General features: G+C 37.3%; 1 protein-coding gene across 2 annotated transcripts in view; it reads right to left on the reverse strand.

Annotated features, from left to right (window-relative positions):
* Positions 1–25,214, reverse strand: part of MORC1 (MORC family CW-type zinc finger 1) — a 162,145-nt gene that overhangs the window by 20,631 nt on the left and 116,300 nt on the right. Inside the window, exons 18-24 of one of the 2 annotated variants that reach the window (XM_011995501.1) lie at positions 24,088–24,150; positions 22,134–22,379; positions 21,881–21,952; positions 17,804–17,908; positions 9,565–9,634; positions 7,390–7,456; positions 2,043–2,195 (exon numbers count right to left, since the gene is read on the reverse strand). In XM_011995501.1, the coding sequence (XP_011850891.1) occupies positions 2,043–2,195; positions 7,390–7,456; positions 9,565–9,634; positions 17,804–17,908; positions 21,881–21,952; positions 22,134–22,379; positions 24,088–24,150 (776 nt within the window). The remainder of the gene's footprint in view (positions 1–2,042; positions 2,196–7,389; positions 7,457–9,564; positions 9,635–17,803; positions 17,909–21,880; positions 21,953–22,133; positions 22,380–24,087; positions 24,151–25,214) is intronic. The other variant, XM_011995507.1, reaches the window with a different exon arrangement.

A 25,214-nucleotide genomic window follows, 5' to 3' on the forward strand; every position in this document is an offset into this window, starting at 1 on the left:
ATGCACATGTACCCTACAACTTAAAGTATAATAATAATAAATAAATTTTTAAAAAATAAATAAATAAATAAATAAATAAAAATAACACCAATTTCATGAATTCGTGAGAATATAAATTAATTTATAAAAAGTAAGTGGGTGGATGTCTGAAATATAAAGGTTCAAACCTGATAACTATTACTGTTTAGCTATTGTTATTATTATTTTTATGGAGACGGGGTCTTGCTATGTTGCCCAGGCTGGTCTCGAACTCCTCCTTTCAAGCAATTCTCCCACCTTGGCCTCCCAAAGTACTGGGATAACAGGCATGAGCCACGGTGCCTGGTGTGACAGTTACTATTATTAAGAAGGCCTGGTTCACTTGTAGCAATGTCCAAATAATTGGATATGTAGTCATAGCCATACATTTTTAATGATATTCACATTTATTCAAATATATACAGGCACATGCATATATAACTTACTGTATACTACTATGCTTTAGTGATCAACCAATAGGCCTGAATTTTAGGACCAGTAACACATCAGAATTCAAATTTATAGCAACCCACCTTCAAAGTTGAGGACCTTAAATACTACTTCTAGAAAAATACAGGCAGAGTGTAGGAAACTAGTTAGAGAATCCCATTATTTAGGGATTATACTGTAAGCTACAGCAGTATAATACTGACATCTATCTAGATCATTGGATAAGTGGCCTTTTTCAACCTTATAATGCCTGAACCATGCTGAGGTCTGGCCTGCTTTTGTCCCATTTCCAGGCTAGTGGAAGATTGCCAACCAGACAGAATGGGATATTTGGTGGTCAGAACTTGGTGTTCTGGAATGTAGCAGTCTGTCTTCATTGCTCCATCAACAACTTGTCTCTGGATCCCTATTGTCAGTAGTGAAAATAGGTCCCTCTACAAAGTCCAAGGTGGGTCCATCCACATGTAACCAGGAGTGCTTCCTCCCTCCTGGGGCAGGACTGTTGTTAGGCATGAGACAGCAGGTGGGGCCTTCATGCCCATGTCATAATCATAGCCCTGCAGCCCTGGATGCTGCTACAGAGACTTTCACCAAGCCCATGGCATCTGTAGAACTGGGTTCAAGTCTACTGGGGTTAGCAGTCCCCTCTCACAAACGGGACCACAGCCTGAGCCTTAGTAGAGGCTACAGTCCCTATGTAAGTGTTCTCCTCCATCTTTCTCTTTCTTCCTAACTGCTTCTACTGTTTGAGAACTCTCATCTTCAGGAAGATTATGTCAATCACTGATGAAAAAATCAAGCAGCTATCCTAAGGAAAAATACTATTCCAGGTAGGGCATGTGTTTGTTTTCTCTCGCCTAGAGCCTCTTACCCCACACAAGACCTTTAAAACCCAACAAAAGGCTGTGGATCCCAACAACACCAATGAGGTACACTGATTTAGTGGTGCTACTGGCCCCACCTCCCACCCTCCCACATGGCACCTGTTTTAGAGCATGCTTTGGTATACAGACTTCTTTGACTTGATTTTAAGGCCCCCATCTATTATCAGTCTCTACTTGGAAAAACCCTGAATCATGAACTTTTCCCTCTCCTTGTCTCCATCCTTTGAGAAATGAGACCCAGACATTTAAATTCCTCAAATAACGTGCCCACAAATGTTAACATTCTACACAGAACAAAGCAAGCAAAACTCAATTTCCCTCAATAAGTTCAGTATCCAAAACTAAAACAAACAAAAAAACCCAGATTTTTTAAAAAGGCCATATAATGTCATAAGAGTCTTTGTTGGGGAAAAAAGAAAGAAAATTCAGTAAAAATTATTTATTACATTCAAGAGAAGACTAATGTCTACCATACTGCCAAACTATGTAACAACAGGCAGTTACCAGTTCTATTATAAGGGACATTTAACCCATAGTATATCTAAATCAGCATAGTTACGAGAAAAGTCATGATGTCACGCCATTGAATTTATTCAGTATCATTAAAACTCAGTAAGGAAAACAACAGGAGTTGTAACTCCTTAGAAAGTGAAACAGAGCATGTGGAAATATGTGAGTAAACATCTTTACCTTAATTTAGACTTCAGTTCTCTCACTGTTTCCTTGACAGGTGTGCTTTGAGACGACGCTGGCAAAGAAGCAACTTTATCACTGCCACTCACACAAACTCTGTCTTTGCGTCCAGAACTTAGATTCACATCTTCCATCGGCACATTAAGCAAGCTGTGGTTTATCATTTCAAAGTAGAAATCATGTTAGGTATTAACAATTTCAGAAACATTAATATACAAAAAGGAGTGAAATGTTCATATACAACAAATGAGAACAAGAACATACGTGTAATGCTAAAAACTGCCACCACTGTAGTTACATGAAACAAATTCTTAATTAGAAGAATTTATATTTATTCCAGTCACATATATTTTCCAAAGTTTTTAGGTAGTAACAGCTAAACGGAATTGGTGATAATTTATTTTTAACAGTAGTCATATACTACTTGTCTCTCATTTGCTGAAAGAGACTTTTGAAACCTGTTAAACAACTACAGAATATTTTTTGTAAGGCTCATGGTAACCATACAGCAGAAATCTACAATGGATATACTTAAAAAGCAACAAATTAAAACATACTGTAACCAAGTAGCCCCATTTTTCTAAGAAAAAGAAAATGAGTTACTATTATTTTTTATTATTTCTTATTTTCTCTTTTCTCCATTTCCCCATTCCCCACTTCCTACATAGTCCTTTAGAAATGCAATTAAAACCTTTTACCTCCCCTTCACTAGAAACTCCCTAGAGGGCAAGTTCATCTAACTGTATGCTTACAAGCTCGAGTGGAACTTTCAGCCACCAGGAGACTGCCTCCAGAGATAACAGTTGATTTACAATCCAAAGTCCCATTACGAAACTCTCTCCCACCTAGAAAGTTTTCAGGCACCTTTAAAACCTATTTCTGCCCATGAAATGCTAACTCTACTGCCCAGTAGATAAGGCACCAAGCTAGCATGGGGACCCACACACCTGCTCACCTCCTCCCCTGAGGTGCCATTCATGATAGGCCCCCTTTAAAAGTGTCCACTTTCTGCTCCAAAGGTGAAGTGGTACCCTGAAGGCAGTAAGCCTGTACTTCTTCCCCTAAGCTAGCTTTGGAATAAAAAGTCACTTTCTTTACACCAGACCTAGCTTTTGTTAATTAAACTCTGCAAGCAGCGGGCAAGTGAACCTGCAATGTGGTTACAATACAGAAAAAAATCACTTAACCACGAATGCAAGAGACTTTTAAACTAAAGTTTATTTTAGCCTAAGAGAAAAGCACAGAAATCAAACAAAAAAAGAACCAAGTCAGTTGAGAGAAATACTTAGTCATGACCTGGAAGAGGAAGAAGAATGTTCAGAGCTACTGGGGTGGAGTAAACAGGAAGCAAATGGAAAGAGATGAGATGAGCGAGGTCAGTGTTGGGATCACAGGGCATCGTGGTCATGGGGAGGGAACTAGAGTTTCTTTTAAGCAGAGTGGGCACTACCATTGGAAGTTTTCAGGCATGGGAACGAGGTGAGCTGATGCAGATTTTAAAAAGATACATGGCTGCAGCATGAAAAATAACTCACGGTAAGGATGTGCAGTTTGTTGATGAGACTAAAGCTTTCAGTATCATAGGGAACAAAAAGTACAAGAGTCTGGGGGCAGTACAAAATGGGAAATGAAGCTGGGGAGGGCGAGTAGGGGTCAGATCATGAAGGGTTTTGTTTGTCAAGTAATAAAAACATTTTTTTTGGTAATCCTTTCATGCTGATGTCCATAAATTAAGATCACAGCTCCAGAGACTTTTACATGTTTATAAGATGAGGATCTTTTAAAATTGGATAACAGTTTATATCAAATGGAATGTGCTTCTACTGTCAACAGCTCTTTGGCATTAATTATACTGTCTAACTTCAGCTGATTTTTTTGAGATTAAGAACATTATATAAACTAATGCTTAATTGCCTGTTAAAGAATTCTTACACAACATCTGAATGCTCATTAGTTATAACCTCCTGTATGCTGACATTTTATTAAAGAAGTCTTTTTCTTTAACCATTTTAGGGATGTTAAAGATTCATTCATGTTGGCGTTGAGGTTGAAGGGTAAAAAGTACTATACTAGAGCACAGGAGATTCCTCTCTAAACCTCTCTTTCTTGTTCTGTTGAATAATAATAGGGCCTACTTCATAGAGTTATACTGAGGATATACAAAGAATGTAGCTCAATGTTTAGCGTAAGTGTTCAGTAAATAATACCTATTATTGTTGTTATGATCATCTTTATCATCACCATCATTCATAAAGCATTTGATAAGTTTCTTCCATTAAGATTGTTTCTCCCTAGAAGAAAACCTAGGCAATACCATTCAGGACATAGCCATGGGCAAGGACTTCATGACTAAAACACCAAAAGCAAAGGCAACAAAAGCCAAAATAGACAAATGGGATCTAATTAAACTAAAGAGCTTCTGCACAGCAAAAGAAACTACCATCAGAGTGAACAGGCAACCTATAGAATGAGAGAAAATTTTTGCAATCTATCCGTCTGACAAAGGACTAATAACCAGAATCTACAAAGAACTTAAATACATGTACAAGAAAAAAACAACTCATCAAAAAGTGGGCAAAGGATATGAACAGACACTTCTCAAAAGAAGACATTTATGCAGCCAACAGACACGTGAAAAGATGCTCATCATCATGGGTCCTCAGAGAAATGCAAATCAAAATCACAATGAGATACCATCTAACACCAGTTAGAATGGCGACCATTAAAAAGTCAGGAAACAACAGGTGCTGGAGAGGATGTGGAGAAATAGGAACACTTTTACACTGTTGGTGGGACTGTAAACTAGTTCAACCATTGTGGAAGACAGTGCAGCGATACCTCAAGGATCTAGAACTAAAAATACCATTTGACCCAGCAATCCCATTATTGGGTACATACCCAAAGGATTATAAATCATGCTACTATAAAGATACATGTACACGTATGCTTATCGCATCACTATTCACAATACTAGAAACTTGGAACCAACCCAAATGTCCATCGGTGATAGACTGGATTAAGAAAATGTGGCACATATATACCATGGAATACTATGCAGCCATAAAAAAAGATGAGTTCATGTTCTTTGCAGGGACATGGATGAAGCTGGAAACCATCATTCTGAACAAACTGTCACAAGGACAGAAAACCAAACACTGCATGTTCTCACTCATAGGTGGGAAGTGAACAATGAGAACACACGTACACAGGGTGGGGAACATCACACACCGGGGCCTGTAGTGGGACTGGGAGGCAGGGGAGGGACAGCATTAGGAGAAATACCTAATGTAAATGACGAGTTAATGGGTGCAGCAAACCAACATGGCACATGTATACCTATGTAACAAACCTGCACATTGTGCACGTGTACCTTAGAAGTTAAAGTCTAAAAAAAAAAAAAAAAAAACCATCACCCAGATCAGGTTATGGGACATTTCACCCAAGAAGTCGTTAAAGCCACTTTCCAGTCAATCCTCACCCCATTCCCACTCTGGCAATCACCATTCTGATTTCTATCTCCACGGATTATTTTTGCTGCTTCTTGAAATTCACATAAAGGAATATACTGATTTTGATTTTTTTTTATTGCAAAAAAAGATTGTTTTTTGTGGATTGTTTCTAACATTCATATTGTGTTTACAAGTCAACAGTGATTACAAAAAAACCAACAATCTCATAAAGACCAAAAAGTATGACATGAAATAATATATACATGCATATACACACTCACATACATATAAATGTGTTTTAGTTTGTTTTTGGATGAATCTTAAATTGTGAAGCAAATTTTCATAAATAATTCTAGGTCAAAGTATTGGCCATGGGAAGGCCTGGCAACAGCACTGGGGAAAAAAAATTATGTCACTTATTTAACCAGCAAATATTATTGAGTGCCAAATATGAGTCAGTGTCATTCTGGATATTAGAGACACAGGGATAATAGCAAGACAGTCCCTACTCTCATGGAGTGCACTGGCATCTAGTGAAAAATAGAGAAAATAAGCAAGCTACAATTAAAAAATGGTAAAAAGAAATAGGTGGTAAAGGAGATACTTTAAAATAGTAATATACTTTTTGAAAAAAATAAAACAGGATGATAAAAGTGTGGCTTATCAGAAATGGGATGGGCTACTTTAGGTGGAGTTGTCAGAGAAGATCTTTCAAAAGCTTAGAATTATGAAGAAGACAAGAAGGCCTCTGTCCTTTAGGAGCCTGTATGCAATGGGAAGACAGGGATTCAAACAGATAATTCCATTTGACTGTGATCACTGCTCACCACTGCGTGTCAGAACACAGAATTTAACAAATAACTACTGAATGAATTACAATACAATCTCAACATTGCAACAGTGCCTCTGTGAATACCTGAGTTTGCTGAGGAGAGTCAAGAAGACCCTAAAGAAGGGAAAACTTGAACTAAGACTTAAATGAAAGGGTAACTGACACTGACATATGAGTTGCTGAGGCATTCAAGTAAAGGAAGTGGTACAGACAAAGGGATGAGATGTGATAAAACAGAACTACTAGTAATTTAGAACCTTTGGGAAGCAAAGTGGGGGCTAAAAGTAGAGGCAGTAGAGAAGAGGATTTGTGCCATGCTAAGGAGTTTGTAACTTACCTTAAAAGTAGTGGGGGCTGAAAAGGCTTTGGAGTAGAAGAGTAAGGTGATGAGGTATGAGTGCTGGATTGACTCACTACCCTGTCAGCAAGTGCAGGGAAATAAAAGCCCCTCTCCGTTTTTTCTTGCTCTTAACTCAATGTGCTCCTATGCAAAGAGCACAGGATTTGGATTCAGAGAAACTGGGTCTGAACGCCTGGAAAGCAGCTTAGGTTTGTAACAGAGGATAAGGGTTTGCTTCCTTGAAAACATTCTTTTAATTCTATTGGATATCTAAAACATTCAGCTGATTTCATTTTAAAAGTGATAAAATTCTTATGTCAAGAAAATTCTAGCATGCAATGATTATAATTACATGTATGTATGACAATAAGATAATGAACCACAGGGGAAAAAATCAGTTAATGATTTCATAATCATACCTTATATATGTGTGACATTTTCAGTTCTTTGACTACATTAAAGTAATTTGAATTGGTTACTTGCTGTGGGTAGGAAGTTAAGCCAGCTCCATTTCATTATTTCCAACTCTTCACGAAAGAAATGAAAAGGTTTGGGGGAAAGGTGTATTGCTAATTCTTTCATATCTCTGTTGTAAAATTTGGTTCCATTCTTGATTGCTTTTGTTGCTATTATTTTCTTTCTTCTTGTATTTAAACATTGATAATTACTTTTCAGCAGTATAATTGCACTCACTTGGAATTTGTATAATTGTAGTACACTCACCTTTTCCAGCTAGGTAATGAAGAGCTTCTTTTCATTGCTAGAACATCATTGCACAGCTCCTGTTTTTCTTCAAAAGAACATAGACAAACAATCGCATTTGGATGATCACACAATAAACTGAACCAAAAGAAATGTTAGCGGTTCATTATCTACCTCTGTATAATATGGATTCGTATTCAAACATCCATTTATAAAACTGTACCAATTGTAAGGAGATTTACAATATGTTCTTAAGGTAGTTTATAATGTTTCAAAATAAAGTTTATGTAGTATAGACAGTTATCCAAGAGACTCTGTAACTCTTTTTTGGTAATTTTTAAATTGACATTTTTTACCAGAGCCTGGAGTACTGATCAGAACTTTTGATTCCCTGCTTTCGCCAGCCTCTACCAAGACAACCATCTTCCCCCTAACATCCCACTCTCTCCTATTTGGTGTTCAGGTTCAAAGACATTCTGACAGATCCCAATACAAAATGTGTCTCCAGTAGGAAGGTGAACTTTAAAGCGGGAAGAGACCTAGAGTCATTTAGTTAGTCTCCTCATTCAGAGGACCTCAGAATTATAGGTTCACAGAGTTTGGTGATTTATTTCCAGTTCATGGCAAAGCAGAAATTCTATGATCCACTTGGATTGTTCTAAGAGTGTCTTGGGGACAGTATAAGCAATGAGTCAATGTGTCCGTCTTCCATGTAGAAGTCTTTATTATAACTGTCTAGATATCTTGTTCCACTAAGTAAACCTTTACCAACAAGTTTAGGGTTATTGAAGGCTAAGTAGCAGAGGACATCAACAAGCAAAGTTCTAGATGGTGGGTAAATGGCTGAGGATCTGCCTGACCCTTTTAAGGAAAAAGAATGAATGGACAGATGTTTTCCACCCATGCTGCAGGCACCATTGGTTTTACTCACTGACTTGCAATGCAAAGTGAAAATTTTTAACCCAACAGCTAACTAATTCAAAATAACAGTCATTTGAAAACATTTCACAATTTGTTCCTGCCAAACCTAGGAAGAGTATTTAAAATTAAACACTAATTTTAGGATAAAATTACATTAGCAATTTTTCTAGTACAATTTGGAAATCCAACAGAACCATACTCGAAGGCACAGTAGTAGTTTGAACTGTCTATAAAAGATTGGCTTTAAAATTAAGATACCCTTACAAAAAAAATCCTGATGGTGGAATTGCAAATTATTGTAATTAAGATGAAAAAGAAAAAGTGTGATTTCTTAGGGACCTCACTAATGGGCTCAAACATAAAGTTGTGAATGAACAGCTGATTAGGTTACCTAAGCAACAAAGTATGAAGGAAGGAAAAACATGCCACCAAAAGAGAACATAAAACCATGACATGGATTGATTAAAAAAAAGGATTAGGAATGATGAAAACAAATGAGCTGAGACTAAGATCTTTGAAAGTTATTTCAAAATAAGACAAAGACAATGAAAATAATGGATGTGCTTCTCGGGTCCCATGGTATAATACCAAAATAAAAAGATAATGGCGTAATAATATTAGAATGCATAATAAAAGAATTACAGTAATAACAATGAACACTAAGAAAATAAAACATTTTGAATCCAGTTTGTTTTCAGCTTCTCTATCCAGGAAATTATTACTGGATTGAATATTATAAGATGGCAACTTCATGCCTTAAATAAGTTCAAGTCTTTTACCTAAGACACATTATATCGCCTGGACATGAAGAAACTATTTAATAAACGTGTTTGTTGAACTACTTTTAGGGACCTCAGAAGAATCATGAAAAGCAAAAAGTTACTAAAAGATGAAAACACGGGAACTGTCATCATCATAATTTTCAACACAGATTTTGAAAAGTATTGACTTGATTTCCATCCTAATCAACATCAGAATGAGAATTCAAGACAGAGAGTGGCATAAGTCTATGGAAATTTCAGGCAGCGTGGCAGTGCTGGGGACACTGTCCTCAGTCAGAAAGTGTCTCTCTGCTCCGCCAAAACACACAATGTTGGCAGCTCACCCTCTCTCTACTCCTGTCACTTCTAGAACAACAAACTTAATTTTTTAAAATCCAAGTTGCTGACAAACTTCTGATCTATATATTAGGCTGTCAAGCCATATTGAAAACGCCTCAAACATTATAGCTAATATATATATATATATATATATATATGAGCTGATTTTTTTTACCTTGGTTTATCAGAGGAATTTCCTTTTTTTCTTGTTTCGGTGAAGCATCAGTGTTGCTTTTATCTGAAACCTGAAAAATAAGCTCTTTATTTAAAACTGTACAGAAACATAGGACATATTATAAACCTGATAAAAGACCTTGAAAAGCAGTGTCCCCAGCAGAAAAGAGATCATAATGTTAGCAGCAGTAAAGCTATGCACTTGTTATAAAGGGAACAAATGGTACATGTACAAAACAATAATGGCATAAATCTCAAGGATGATTGCATTATCATAGTCATGTTTACTCATTTGATTTCTTTAAAGGGATTTTTGTATTTCTACTAATATTTGTGCAGGTATTTAAAAAATTGATATTACACATGGAGGTAACAATGTCTACAACAAATGGGTCAAGTATTTGATTCACCAGAAACAACTATTGAGCCTCTATTTTTTTGAAGAAGCTTAGGGTACCTCTGGTTGCTGCAAAGCAGACAGAGTAGGAGTTCAGCATCCGTGCAATGAAAACTTTGGAGAGTTTGAGGCTGGGGCCTGTAGTTCCAAAGCATAATAGATAAGGAGATGGGGACGGGGAGTTGACCTGGAATACTGGGGGATGGGATATCTCATCTTCTGACAGAATCCCAGGCAAGTTGCCTGAAAGGGGCTGCAGAGCCTTAGTGTGTTGATTGCTGGAGCCAGGAAGGTTACTGGCACCTGGAGAGAGAGGATGGATATGTGTTCGTGTGCGATTGGGAGACTGAGAGGGTGGGAGTGGATAGGGGACATGTGAGGGGTGGAGTGCACCATTCATAAGCCAGGTCTATGATCACTTGGGGAATTCTGTTAAGATCCATTTTACAAGGCTCACATAAAGCTGACTTACACTTTGGGAATATACCTTAGATGAGAGACAGAGAAAGAGAGAGAATGTGTCTGTTTATGCCTTCAGGAAAAGACAACCAGAATGCTCCCTCTACGTATTTTGTAAATCTGTGAGAAGGTAGAGGAACAGGCAGTTATGAAAGAAAGCAAGCAAGCAGAAGGCAAAAGCTCCTGTCTGCTCCTTGTTCTGAAGACCCTTAAACACACACTGACACGCACACAACCATGTCCCCATGTGCAGGGAGCTGTCAGTTTTTTTTCAAGTTTGCTCATTGTAGATACATCTTTCAACTTTCGTGCCCCCTCCAACCTGCTAAACAAATGTGGTCTAGAGAGGATGTCAACTTGCTTTTTTCCCCCCTCCCAGGAGACAAAGGAGTATTTTTACATAGCATTCTGGAAACTGTGCTCTCTCAGGAAGCAGGTTAAATGGGCACCCACGTAGCCTAGCAACACAATAACTGTGTAGCTGTCTATCATTGCCATTTTCCATTTCACCTAAATCAAGAGCAAGAAAAGCCTTATGGATAAGGGGGAAAGAAATAAGACTACTTATAAGCTACTTTTGTCTATTTCAAAAAATTTTTGTACTTAAACTGTAAATAAGTGACTGCCCCAGGAAGTAATCAAAACGTGTAATTTTTAAAGATTCATTTTGCAAAACATCTTGAAAGTGACCTTAAAGTCTATGCTTTATTTACTTCTGATCAACATAAAATTTAAAGTTTTTTTCTGATGCGCTGATATATAAGGAAAATCTACATGATATTAAGTGTCTCCAACTTCAGACTAAAGATTTTTCAGACCAGTTTATAAGCAGCAGCATAGACTATTATCAACAATAGCTAATAGGAACCACAAGATAGGCTTATGAGAAGAACTATTTAATGCCTTTTGTTATAAGCACTTTGTTATAATCCAAGATGATTATATCGAAACGTGTTAATTTTCTTGGTAACTTTCTTTTATGATAAAATCAGACAAGATGAAAGTATCCTAGGTTAACAAAAATGACAGCACTCCCAGAAAAGAAATTTTGTTGTTGGTGTTACTAACACAGCCTCATGAAATTAATTATGTTTGTATTCTATTGTTTAGTTCTCTGCTTTGAGCTCTGAAGGGCTGTTTTTTCTAGGATCAGATATGCCCTCTTAACCCAAAAATGTTACTTGTACAAAGCTCTGCCATCTCTATGACATGAAAAATTTCTTTTCTTTTCCTTTGTTGTATTATCTTTATTCTAATGTTTAAAAGATTTTTGGATAAATGATTTAAAGCCTACAGTATTTTCTTTGAAATAACATTGTGTAAATCTGATTTTATAGGATGCTACCTTCTATTACAATATAGTTGAAAGTCTGAATTTTTTCAAGATGAGACAAGAAAACACACAGCTGTTTTTTCAATTACATTGCTTGTATATTTGATCTTACTTACAAAGGTCTTTCATTTACATTAATTGGTTTCCTTATAGAAATGTTCTTCAGTCACTTAGGCTTAACTGTGTCTCATATTCTGAAGCTGGAGGAAACCTCTTGCCTGAGATTTTTACCTATATCATGAAATAGACAACACCTCACACAAAGTAAGTGAGATTATAGTTAAGTCTTAACATAGAGTTTAAGACGTCTTAATTAAAATTATGTTAACAATGAGCAGGGTGGGATTTGTCAGTTCTCCAAGGGATGCAATGGATCAACATAATACTGCATGCTCAATTTTGTAAAGTATCTACTTAAGAAGATAAATAAATCATAAATAAGTCAGATGAAAAAAAGAACATACCACAGGCAGCTGTGCAACACCTATTTAATTTCATTGCTGTTAAGGAAACTTAAAAACTGGGTAATATCACTTTATCTGATTTCATACTTCTACTCCCTTACCCCTCCACGCCTACTTCAAGCACTTATTATTATGAAGGAGCCATAAGGGCTATAAGACCAGTAAATACCTTTTGGCCAACTTCAAAGACTCCTTCTGTTTGCACTCATCCACAGTTAACATTATGTTCCAGGCCCTCCCCTTCACTCAGTATTTATTCACTAACATTGGGTTTCTAGTGTGGGCCAGAAAGTATTATGGTGAAAAGTTCAAAGTCCTGCTGATATGGTTTGGCTGTGTCCCCACCCAAATCTCATCTTGAATTGTAGCTCCCATAATCCCATAATCCCATAATTTCATAATCCCATAATCCTGTAACAGAAGGGACCTAGTGGGAGGTAATTGAATCATGGGGGTGGGTTTTTCCTGTGCTGTTCTTGTGATAGTGAGTAACTCTCATGAGATCTGATGGTTTTATAAAGGGCAGATCTTCTGGAGGCCAAAGGTAAAGCAACAACAGCTCATGGAAGGGGTTGGTGGTAAAGTTATGACCACAACCATATTGCTAGAGTAATAATCTTGGACAAGAAAAATACTTCCTTTTTTAGAAGCTAGGAACTAGTGGAGACGCCAAGAAGATGAGCCTCATGACTATGACTGGACTCTAGCTTGACTAGAAGGACAAAAGCTGGGTCTTAGAAGAAAAGAACTATTAACACATTGTTTAGGTCAGATTTAGGGTGAATACAGAGAGAAATGGGCTTAAGAGAGCTTAATCTGGGCAAGGCATGGATGATGGATTGGTCTTTTAAAATTGATTCAAGATACTTGGCTGGAGAGGCCCATCTAAAAAACTTTGGAAACACAAGCCAAAATGCTGAATGTTAGCCAGTGCAATATATAGGTAGACCTTGAAACTCTCATGCCTGAGTAAAGTGTATTTAGGTACTTCAACTGACCCAAGTGGAATGGGCTGATTGAATGGATGTAGGGGACAGTTATGAAGGTGGGAGGTAAAGGGGAGATGTCACACGAAGAGTGATTACACAAGGAGGAGCAAAGTCTAACAGCTGGGGCTCAAGGTGCCCACCTCCTGGCAGTGTGACCTTTAGTGAGTTTAATTTTCCCCCTCTGTAAAATAGGGGTGAAAAGAATACTTGCCTCTCAGGTTATGAAGAGGTGACATGAGATGATGGAAGAACAGTACCTGAATTTCATCATGGCCACACAGAAAGAGAAAAGACCGACTCTACTAGAATACACATGCCTGTGCGCACACACACACACATGAATTTCTGGACAATTCAGCTTTACAGGGTCAGAGATAACAAATATGGACCACCCTGGCTACCCTAAAATGGTGGAGAGGGCTGTAGCTGTGCTAACAAGATTATGAAAAATAAGAAGTTTGCTGAAACGCAGAGTCCCATACCAAATATCTCCGAAGGAACAACTGAGAGGCTATCTAGAGCATTTGGAAGAGGATTAAGATTTTTTAGAAAAAAACTGCTCATTATTTTCCTGGCAGTTTTTTAAATCTCCAGAAAATGCCTGGAGCTTTAACCAAATCCCAGTTGGAAACTTCTACAGCTCCAAATGATGTGCAAGGTCTTGCCAAGAACATGCTCATTGCATGGACTTTGAAAATGAATGGCCCACACTGGCTAAAAGGCCAAGCATAAATATCAGAAAGAAAAAATGTGGTCGGGCGTGGTGGCTGGCACCTGTAATCCCAGCACTCTGGGAGGCCGAGGCGGGCGGATCATGATGTCAGGAGATCGAGACCATCCTGGCTAACACAGTGAAACCCCACCTCGACTAAAAATACAAAAATTAGCTGGGTGTGGTTGTGGGTGCCTGTAGTCCCAGTTACTTGGGAGGCTAAGGCAGGAGAACGGTGTGAACCTGGGAGGCGGAGCTTGCAGTAAACTGAGATTGCGCCACTGCACTCCAGCCTGGGCAACAGGGTGAGACTCCGTCTCAAAAAAAAAAAAAGAAAGAAAAGAAAAGAAAAAGAAAAAATGCTGTGGAAGCAATACCAACAAAGAATATGAGCAGAAGTAACTAGAGATGTGACAAATGAAGCTCCATACCACATGAATGATTTGGAGCATGTTAAACGGGAGGCATGGTGCAGAACAAAGTGCCAGACATTAGAAATGATCAGAAAATAAGGATTGTCTCCACTGGGAAAAGAGGAAACAAGAAGAATGTGGTTTTTAAAAATTGCTTCAATAAGGCTGGGCATGGGGCTCATGCCTGTAATCCCACCACTTTGGGAGGCCAAGGTAGGTGGATTACTTGAGGCCAGGAGTTTGGGCCAGCCTGGCCAAGACGGCAAAACCCCGTCTCTATCAAAAATACAAAAATTAGCTGGATGTGGTGGCACACGTAATTCCAGCTACTCGGGAGGATGAGGCAACAGAATCACTTGCAGTGAGTGGAGATTGTGCCACTGCACTCCAGCCTGGGTGACACAGGGAGACTCTGTCTCAAAAAAATTTTAAAGGTAAAATAAAAAAATAAAAAATCGCTTCAATAGATCACAGGCCTTAGAATAAAAGTAATAAGAAGAGCATTCAATCAAGAATCGAGGGGCTCAGTGGTGGTAGGGAGAGAAGAAGTTAGGAAAACAAATAAAACATAACAGTAAGCCACAGCAGTGAGATAATTTTGGAGAATGAACGATCAGATGGCTGAAACAATCAGCAACGGTAGGGTTAAATATGAATCTGGAAAGTAACAAATACTTTTGTCATTTCACTTGAAATTGCATAACTATAAGTACAAGAACCAGAGTGAGATGTTGCCTGAAACATGGAACAAAAAAAAATAAAGTGCCTTAATATGGAAAAAAAAAAAAAAAACATTTCAAAAGGCAGACTGATAGACATTTATTAATTTTATTAACATAGCAAAAACAAATCTGCCAGTCAGAATGGAGTTATTCTCCTGAAAGCATGAAAAAAACAGTTATAGAAGCACAGGCAGGAATAAGGCAAAGGTTCCCAGAGTCAGTGCTCTTTTAGTATTATAGTTGCATTGGTAACATCATCTCCATCATGTCTCTTGGGGAGGTGGACACAGCAGGCTGTCTTAGCTGGACGCCTTTTAAATATTCAGGCACCCAGCTCACCAGCAACTGTCAGATTATAATTGGCCAGCCCACGCAGATGGGCATAATGGGACAGAATGCATAGCTTAAGTCAATATGTGCCTTCCAATTGAACTGAGGCTGTATTTATCTTTTAAATAACTAAACTGATATTATGCTATAATACAACAGTTTTATGAATTTGGATAACGTGAAGTCATCCCTGTGAGATGAAGTTTCTTTGGTGTGCTGAATATACTATATTTCTTAGTTTTCTTAGTTTCTTATACCTAAAATAAGACCCTGGGTCCCACATCCAGTAAATTTGCCAAAATAATAAATGCCACATTTGGGGGTCAGGGGAGGGAGTCTTTTGTGGTAGCTAATTATTCTTTCTTAAGTGACAACTTCCTGCACCACCATTAGCACTGAGTGCCTTCCTTCTTGAAATTTAATAGACACAGGGGCACACACACACTCACACATGCACACAGATACATGCTATAATTAGAAGATAACTAGGAAGGGGCATGGGGGATGGGATGATCTTTTTTTAATTTCTAGGTTTAAGAAAGTACAGACAGACAACATTGAGGAGCAATTATTTCCTACTTGCATTATTGCAACTCCAGCCAAACAGAAATTAATGTGCATCTCTGGATAATACGTGTTTATCCAAGTTAATTAGACACCATGAGTATGAAAACAGACATCTTGCTAGGATCACAGAGACACAAATCATACCACATAGCTACATACAGTAATATAAGAACTTGAGAACTACTACCTAAAAAGACAATATCTTAAATATAAATGCCATCTCTAATTCATGAAAAGGCACTTGCCAAAAGCTCTGTGCAAAGCTGAGAGAGGTGACAAAGTAAAGGCTACATGAAAACTCACACAGACTTTGAAACTTCTGAAAAGCAAGTGGTGAATAGTAATATTCACAGGTACAACTATATTACATTTTGCATTGAAGAGGTCAAGAGAGGTGGCATTATTTACAACACCAGTTGCAGTTTTGTCTTTCTTTCTAGCCTCTGATTAAATTTTGACCCTTTTCCTTTTGAAAATACTTTGGTGATTACTTTTTTCATTTAGTTGTTCTTCACTGTTAGTAGTGAGGCTATTTCTGTTCCCATTCACAAATCATGTCTATACCTTTTTAACATCCCTTCAAATGGCTTCTTCAAATGATTACAATTTATGGATGAAATGATATGATGTCTGGGAGTAATGGGGGCAGGGAGGGGATATGGATGAAACAACAATGGCCATGAGTTGATAACCACTGGAGCCGGGAAGTGGGCACACTTCCCATGGTTGCACTATGTTTAAATTTTTCCAAAATGAAACAACTTTTAAATAAAACCTTCATTATAGTTATGTCATGTACCTTGTGACAATAATTTTCTGGTGAAGGACATTATCATAAATTAAGCTAAAGTCAGAAGAAGTGATATGTCTCTCATTGGCACAAGTGCAATTTAAACCTAATCCACAATTCTACATAGCATTTTGAGGGACCTTACCCTAAAGACATGTCCAAAGACGCCATGTCCTTTTCTAAATACTCCCACTTATCATGTCAAAAATAGAACCATCTAGGCTACTGTAGTTGCTCTTACGCAGGTTCAAGTTTAGCTATAAGCTTCTTGGCAATCAAGGTAAAAAGGAAACTATAATGAGTAATAAAATTTACATTCAGATAAAAGAAAATATCAGATTTTTTCCCTGACATTAAATTCTAATGTGTCAATTACTTTTAGTGATTTTTTTAACAGAAAGGACACTATATAACATAATGAACACCATGGCTTCACAGATGAAACATTTCTCATATAGTAAGTCCTTGAATCATTTCTTCCTAAACACCAAGGGCTTTTTACGTTTGGTTTAGTGAAGGCAAAGCAACTCGATTCTACAGGAGCCCAGACAGGTACTCCTTGATATCAACTATCAAGTTAGAAATAGGAACACATTATTTAAAGGAGAAAATGGGGAGCATGCCCATAATCCTTGAATAGACTTTTCTCTGCCTAATTTAAGTCAATTCAGAAGTAAACCTTCTGGTGAGAGTCCAAATTACAAATTATAGAAAGGATCATATTCTTCAGATTTGGGAATGAGTTTTCACAATGACCTTCAAGTTATATATATAACTTCTGTAAATTTTTGTATATTTACATATATATTAAGGCTTTCTTAGCCTGATAACTAAAATAGAAAGGGGCCGTGGATTAGGGGTGGAGATGCGTAAGTTCCAGATGTATCTCTACTAGTTTATGTAGCCTTGAGCAAGTAACTTAAACTTTTCTGAGTCTTATTTCTTCATCTAAAAACTAGGTTATCTAACTCAATGTTTCCATTACTTTGAGGCACTAACAGATCCCTCTAACCTTTGTGAATATGAAAATGTCAAAGTGTCATTTAGTGTGTAGTTTATCTCACCAGGATAATATCTGAATCACTCTTGCTGTTGTCATCTTCAATCAACACCTTACATTCCTCTACAAAGTTCAGACTCTGCTTCTTTTTCATTTCCCAAAAAGCGGCCTATACCAAGGAATTAACAAAAAAAAAATACAAGGATTAGTTGCAATCAATGGTACCATTAAGCTACCTTCACTCTTCATTCTGCCTCTACATACTGTAGACTTTTGTAGGATATATAGCGAAAATTCAATTTCTGATCTTTGCATATGGTAAGCACGTGGTAAGATTTACTCAGAGCATATCTGCCTTCCTAATTCCATGCTGCTTAGGTTAATATTAAAATTAATTATATTTCCTGAACCTTCTCTGTTGGTGGTAATGCCTAGTGTGTTTATTGGACAGGATATTAGAAATTTACTACAAATAATCCTCGAGTAATCAAACGTTGTTTCAATTACAGTTTAAAACCTGATTAAATTAATTTTTCAAGTGCTTATAAAGAATTTCACAATCTCCTGATTTATCCAAGAGAAAATGGGAATTTCTAGATTTTCTTAAATATATAATGTCTTCTGGAATGAAATTAGCTTATCTTTCTATTTTTGTTTGTTTGTTTGTTTGTTTGTTTGTTTTGAGACGGAGTCTCGCTCTGTCACCCAGGCTGGAATGCAGTAGTGCGATCTTGGCTCACAGCAACCTCCGCCTTCCAGTTTCAAGCGATTATCCTACCTCAGTCTCCCGAGCAGCTGAGATTACAGGCGCCCACCACCATGCCTGGGATATTAGCTTATTTTTCTAAGAGCTGATATGCAATCTGTCTCCATTTCTTCATCTTCCACTTAGCGGTAAATTCATTACTTTTAATGGCAAAAACAGCAATTACTTTTGCATGAATCTATAATCTGGTTTCTACTCTTTCTACTCCAACAACAAAAATATTCCTGAGATCATCCCTCTTACCTCTAAATCATTAAGTCAACAGACAATTTTTAGGTCTTCGGCCAGTTGAGATGGCTTCTCAACAGAATTTAGCCTTTGTGACGGTCTCTCTTCAAATCACCCTTCTCCTCCATTTTGGTTTTAATGAAATAGTAAATTCCTGGTTTCTTCTCTTACTGCTCTGGCAATTCCTTCACAATCATCTGTGCACAGCTGTACTCTCGTAGCTAGCCACAAAATGCTAAAATTCTGCAAGTTTCTATCTAGTCCTTCTTTTCTTCTTACCCATTCAACCTCATTCATCCTTAGACATGTAAATACCTCACAAGACTGTCTCCTATTTAAACTTCACCTCTGAAATCCAGACTCATGTTTATGACTTTTCACTTGGCACATCCTCTTGGAAGTCTCAAACTATGTAAGGTGAACTCATGCTGTTCTCCAGAAGCCCAGTCACCTTCTACAATGACCAATTTCAATTAATGGAATCACCATTCAACCTGGTGAAAGAGCTCAAAATTCTGTAGTCATTCTGCCGTTTTCCTCTACATGATCCTCTATATCCAATAAAGACAGCCCCCAGGAAAGGGCAGTGTTACCTCCTCCATCACCATCATCCTAGCCTACACCACTGTGATCTCTCCATCAGAGCACGGTCAAGTCTCCTAACTGCTCCGCCCACATTCACTTTTGTTAAGCATTATCTGTGAAACAGAAACACCATGTACTGGTTATCAGTTCCAGAGGAGGAGTCTCAAAACTTCTGCCTATAGTATCTTGCTTATTGGAGTTGCCAAAGAAAACACAATGCAGTCAGGCACTAGATGGAACAATGCTTTACTCACATAGAGAAGAGCAAGATCAGCCTCAGAAGTGTGTATCAGTCCCCCATGCCCAGCAGGCTCCCCCATCAGCCAATGCTGGGCAATTGGCTACATGCACCCTTCTCATACTAAAGGAGAAAGATGCTGTGTTCCCTCCCTAAGGAAGACAGATATAGCAGTGGGGTTGACCAAGGTTTCATGTGACACACACATTTAAGTAGAACAAAAGAACATACACTGGACTTGCAACAGAGAAAATATTTCCATACAAGGCAATAAACCCAGCATAGGCCATGTGTGGTCTTCATCTCTTGGTAAGAGAATGGCTCAAGGTTCATTCTTATGTAGCAAGGTGGAGGCCAAAATGCTATACCCCTGAGACTGTCTTTCCCAACAACTCTGCTCTCTACTAACCTTTCTTCTATACTCAGCCAAAGCAATCTTCACTAAAGAAAACTCTGGTCATGTCACTTCCCTGCTTGAAACTCTTCAATGGTTTCCCATTACTTACAGGATAAATGCAAAACCCCTTATGGGTAGCCTATAGGACCTGCCCTACTCCTTCACACCACAGTCCCTTTCCATCTCTTTTCCCTGCCATAGATTACTTGTCTTTTTAAAGTTCTTCATATTCACCATGTTTCCTCTTTTTCAATTGCTTAAAAGTGCTTTTCCTCCCCTTTTACCAATGTAATTACATTTCAATCCTAAAAGGCTAGTTACCATATTTTCTGGGAAGATGTTCCTGTCCTACCAGAATCAAAAACCCTTATTATAAACACTCATGCTACTGTGTCATAAAAACTGCCATAGTAGCAGTTGACGTTTGTCTCTGTAATTATTGGGTGTCTGTCTCTATCACTAGACTGTAAGTTTGATGGTGGCAGAAACCATATGTGGTTTTATTCCCAAATCTCCTGTGACTGGCATACTGAATGGCACATAGTAAAATTATACATATACAGACACATCTATGTATATACTGGTATAAGTATATATATCTACATGAAGTGTGTGTATATTGCTTCATATAGCTTTACATATTATATGTTTATGCACACACACATGCACGTGCATACTGACTGAGTCCCTGTATTTAATGTCTAAAATGTTTTGTTCTAACACTTGGACACACTCTCAACTTCTCAATGGACTGTATGTTTTTAGAGCATGTAACGTATCTATACAATAAACTGACAAATCCTAAATCTTGAAATTGCACAGCTAATGAGTCTTTCTGGAATTCTGAGTTAAAAGAGATACGATTATGAAGTGATAACATGCAGGAGTTCGAACACAGCAAGGGTTGAATATCTGCTGAATATATAAAATGTTACATTCAAGTACAATACATAATTCAAATCAACAAAAAACTTGAAATTCTGTAGGTTGTAAACAGATGCAGCTTGGCTCATATAGTCTCAAGAAAAGATTTGGGCAAAAATTTCAAAATTATAGGAAAATGGACTTGAAATACTTTAAGAGGATGAGCTACCCAAAAAATGGTATTAAGGAAAGGCTGCCTTAGGAAGTAAGGATTTTTACTAAAGATTTTCAGAGAGTCTGTATACCATTTGCCAAAGATATTATAAGGAATGTGTGAGAGATTTCTATAATGTAACTACTATTCAAAATAATTCCTTTGGAAAGGATCATGCATAAAATATCTTGCCTCCCACCACGACTAATCCAATGTCTTACACTGGGTAGAACTCAGCAGATATTTGCTAATTAAGTAAGTTTATGGCTTTCAGAGCCTATAGCAGTTCATTTGAATATTTCCTATGGTGAACAATATCTACTCTTTAAGGTTGAATTTAATTTGTGGAAATAGTAAAAGGGCATTAGAAGTCAAATGTGATGGACAAGGTAGATAAACTAGGCAGTAAATTTTGGCTTAAAAAGATATAAAATGAAAGTTATTGAGATGATGTCTATAATCATTGAGCACTGAACCTAGCACAGGGTAAATGCCCATTCAATTGTAGGCATTCATATTGTTATAAACTGAATCTGAGGGCAAATCCTCAAAAAAAAAGAATTAAATAATGGCAACTCTGTAAGAATAAATGTGTTGTGATTCTTTTCAAAGAAATAAACTCATCTGTACACATGAAAATTCTAGAGTGGTGCATTTGTTAACATGACTCTCAACACTTAGTAATACATTATATCCCAGTTTTTTCAGAACCTTGATTACAGGGTAACAATATGTATGATTTAGCTAAGCATTTTTCCTATAAAGCATTGAATGCAAAACTTAAAGATTAAAGGTTTATCCTATATGAATATTTCTCCCTTAAATACAAATTTAAAAGCCTCTTCCCACCTGGGCATCCTTCAGGGCCTCTTCAGTTGGTTGAGCTCTCCAGACACTGGTAATATTAGCAATCTGACTTTTCTTTCAAAACAGAGAATACAGAAAAAAAAATTAGAAATTGGGACCTTGTCCAGGAAACACAGATTGCAATGTATATTTTATAATTTGAGTGTCTTAAAATGTGAAGATGAAGCAAAACCTTGACCAAATGCTATTTCCAGAATAAGTGAATTGTTTTGTGAACAAGAAACAATGATAATACCTGGGATCTCTCAGCTAGTTTGACATTTTCTGGCAGAGCTACTGGAGGTCTCTGCTGTTGAGAGTTCATTTTCTCCTCCATAGACTTTTTCATAATTTTCGTTTCTGAAATATATTCTACATCAGAGTCTGTCTCTTCTATGTTTCTTTTCTGTCCTCTATGGCTCACTGAAAGCTCAAAGGATGAAAGAGATTCATGCTTCAAGTCATCGCCCAAAAGCCTGATTTTCTGGGTTTTGGTATTTTCCTTAAATAACAAAGAACATGTTTTTATTTTTTGGTAGATAGCTTATTTATAATTAATCACCACTTCTCTCATAACCTCATTATAATAGGCATTTCTTATTACTAATAAAAAGTTTAAAAATCAAAAGTTTAGAAACAACTTTAGCAAATGTATAACGCCACAATGGCTTATTAAGAATTTGATTCCTAAATAGCTGCAAAGTTGTGCTGGGTCAAGAAATCTGATTTTGAGGATAAAAAAGCCCAGCAATTGAGAACACACTGTGCATTCTGACTTCATCCCAATAGAGGTTCACTTGCCTTTGGCTCCCTGCTGCAAACAAGGCTGGTCCTCATCCCTATCCACATTCACATCCTGCTTCCTGCCCCTTGCTAGCTGCTACTGCAGTCAATGAAAGCTACATTTGCTAAGAGATCTAGAATACACGTGCCTGCTTGTTAGAGCCTATTCTCTTTTGTAAGAAACCAAAAATAACTATTAGAAGGAGAGGAGTTGAGGGCAGAGCACCGAGTGACATTCTAGTTATTCTAAGCATATCATTATCCTCCATAGCCTAGTGTCCACTAGTCAAGTAACCCTCTCCGCAACAGTGCTGAGGGCTCAATGAAACTCTTTAGCTCCCACTTTCCTTCACATAAACCACCACCATTTTGTAAAGTTATGATACAGGATATTAGTTTGTTCATAGCTAAGTCAAATCTCAAGGCATGAGACAATGTTATTATTACAGAGGACTTACAATGACATGTTACAATCTATTTCCCATGGCAAGTTACTTGCAGGTGATTTTTACTGCTTTCCACTCCAGAAGAATCCCTTTCTTCATCTTGCTCTCAGACTCTGGTGATAATTTATTATAAAACGGGTAGGTTCTAAGTCTGGTTTTGCAATTCAGGTATGTGGTGATCTTAGATACATTACTATAAAAGGAGGGAGCTGGATTATAAGACTATGCCAGCTCCAACTTATTACTGGGTTCATTGGTCTCTGATTCCTTGATATAGTAGCAGAAGGTGCAAATTAAAAACACACACACATAAACTAAAAAGACAGGATGGAAACAACTGTTCCAGTATTTAAAGTGAATGGTAAAGAAATGCCAAAGATACAAAATACATTATGTATATCAGAAATCTGTTTATTTAAAGGTTGTCTGAGTTTATAAATCCCATCATCTGCCTGTTAAGAAATGTGAATAATTAAAATTATAAAGAGTTCCATATTTTTGTGTGTGACTGATATAACTGAGAAGCTCTAACTAAAGGCTCAAAAATGTTCCTCTCTAAATTTTAAATTCTACATAAGAACAGACATTTGAGGAATATAATGTAATATGACATTTAGCAAACACAAGAAATGACATAGGAACTATATATACAACATATTTCTAGGCAAATACACATCCGTAGACAAAAAACATATATGTATATATCCCTAGAAAGTACTGGAAAGAAATACATCATTTTAAAAGGTTATTATGCACAGGAAGGAAGATAATGGGTGATTTAAATTTTGTTTATGTTTTATTTTCTAACTTATCCCTAATAAACACGTATCACTCTAACAAGAATATAATGGCAGTTAAAATCTATTAGTGCTTCACTGTGTGAACCTCATAAACCATGAAGACCGTTGGCCCTCGATAAGGCTTATCCTTCACATGGTTAAAACATGACATAAATTGCTTAATCCTACATTAATTACTCACCTTATTTGCTGAAGTTAGGCAGGTGGAAGTGACAGTGATTTCGTCCACTGGTATAAATTGAGGCTTTATGGGAAAACAAACCATTAAGGCAAATGTAAGTAAAAATAACCTTCAGTTGGCATAGGGTAATAATTCAGCATTCTCTATTTCTTAAAGAAAGGTCAAGATAGCAAACCCTCATGAATAATTGTTCAAGGACTGCATTTAAGTTTAGATATACTGCACTAATGTTCTGATTAGTAGTGACAAGACAGTGCAAGAAAATCCAATGGTTTGTTGAAGCATTATGGATCAAATGTCTTTGAACAAGGCATTGCTCTGTTGAACTGAGTCTCGTGTCCAGCCTCCACAGCCCTTGTCGCTTTTCTCTCAAGACTCTCTGTTCCCCACCTACAGGGTCCCGGGTCTGGAAGGAATCCTGACCTTAGGCAGCAGCACTGTCTAGTTCAGAGCTCTGGGCATCAGCTTCAATGGACTCTTGAGGGTAAACTGACCCTGCCTATGTCCCTAATGCAGTCAGTGCCCAATCACATTTACTATTCCTCAGGCTTATTTTCATGTTTCCATACTTTGGCCTGAAATGACTTTTCCAAACTTGTCCATTTGTCAAATTCCACTCATCCTTCAGGTCTCAGTTCAGATAACAATCCTGAAGGTCTCCTCCAATTCCCCAAGGGATAATTAATTGCTTTATCTTCTAGGCCCTCATGGCATTGTTCCTCTCTACATGTTTATAGAGGTAATGTAGTCACATGTGACAACACATTTTTAGAAGTATATTAAAATGAAGCCTCTTTACTACTTCAGTCTCCACTTGTCTAATTCATATTCCATTAACATGTGACCACTGATACTACCATCTTGTTCAATGTTTCTGGAGATCTGTTTATATTTCATATATATAAGCATATATATGTGTGTGTGTGTATATATATATATTTTTCCCACTTTTTGTGGCAGGGAAAGATGGTAGTATATTATACACACGGTCTGCATCATGCCTTTTTATTTAAGGATATATCCTAGAGGTCTTTCTCTTTAGTACATAAAGAGCTTCTTATTCTCTTTTACAGCTGTATTGTTGTATTCCAGTGTATTGTTGCAAAAAAAAATGTATTTAACCAGGT

Source organism: Mandrillus leucophaeus, unplaced genomic scaffold, assembly GCF_000951045.1.
Source record: "Mandrillus leucophaeus isolate KB7577 unplaced genomic scaffold, Mleu.le_1.0 Scaffold113, whole genome shotgun sequence".
Lineage (NCBI taxonomy): Eukaryota > Metazoa > Chordata > Mammalia > Primates > Cercopithecidae > Mandrillus > Mandrillus leucophaeus.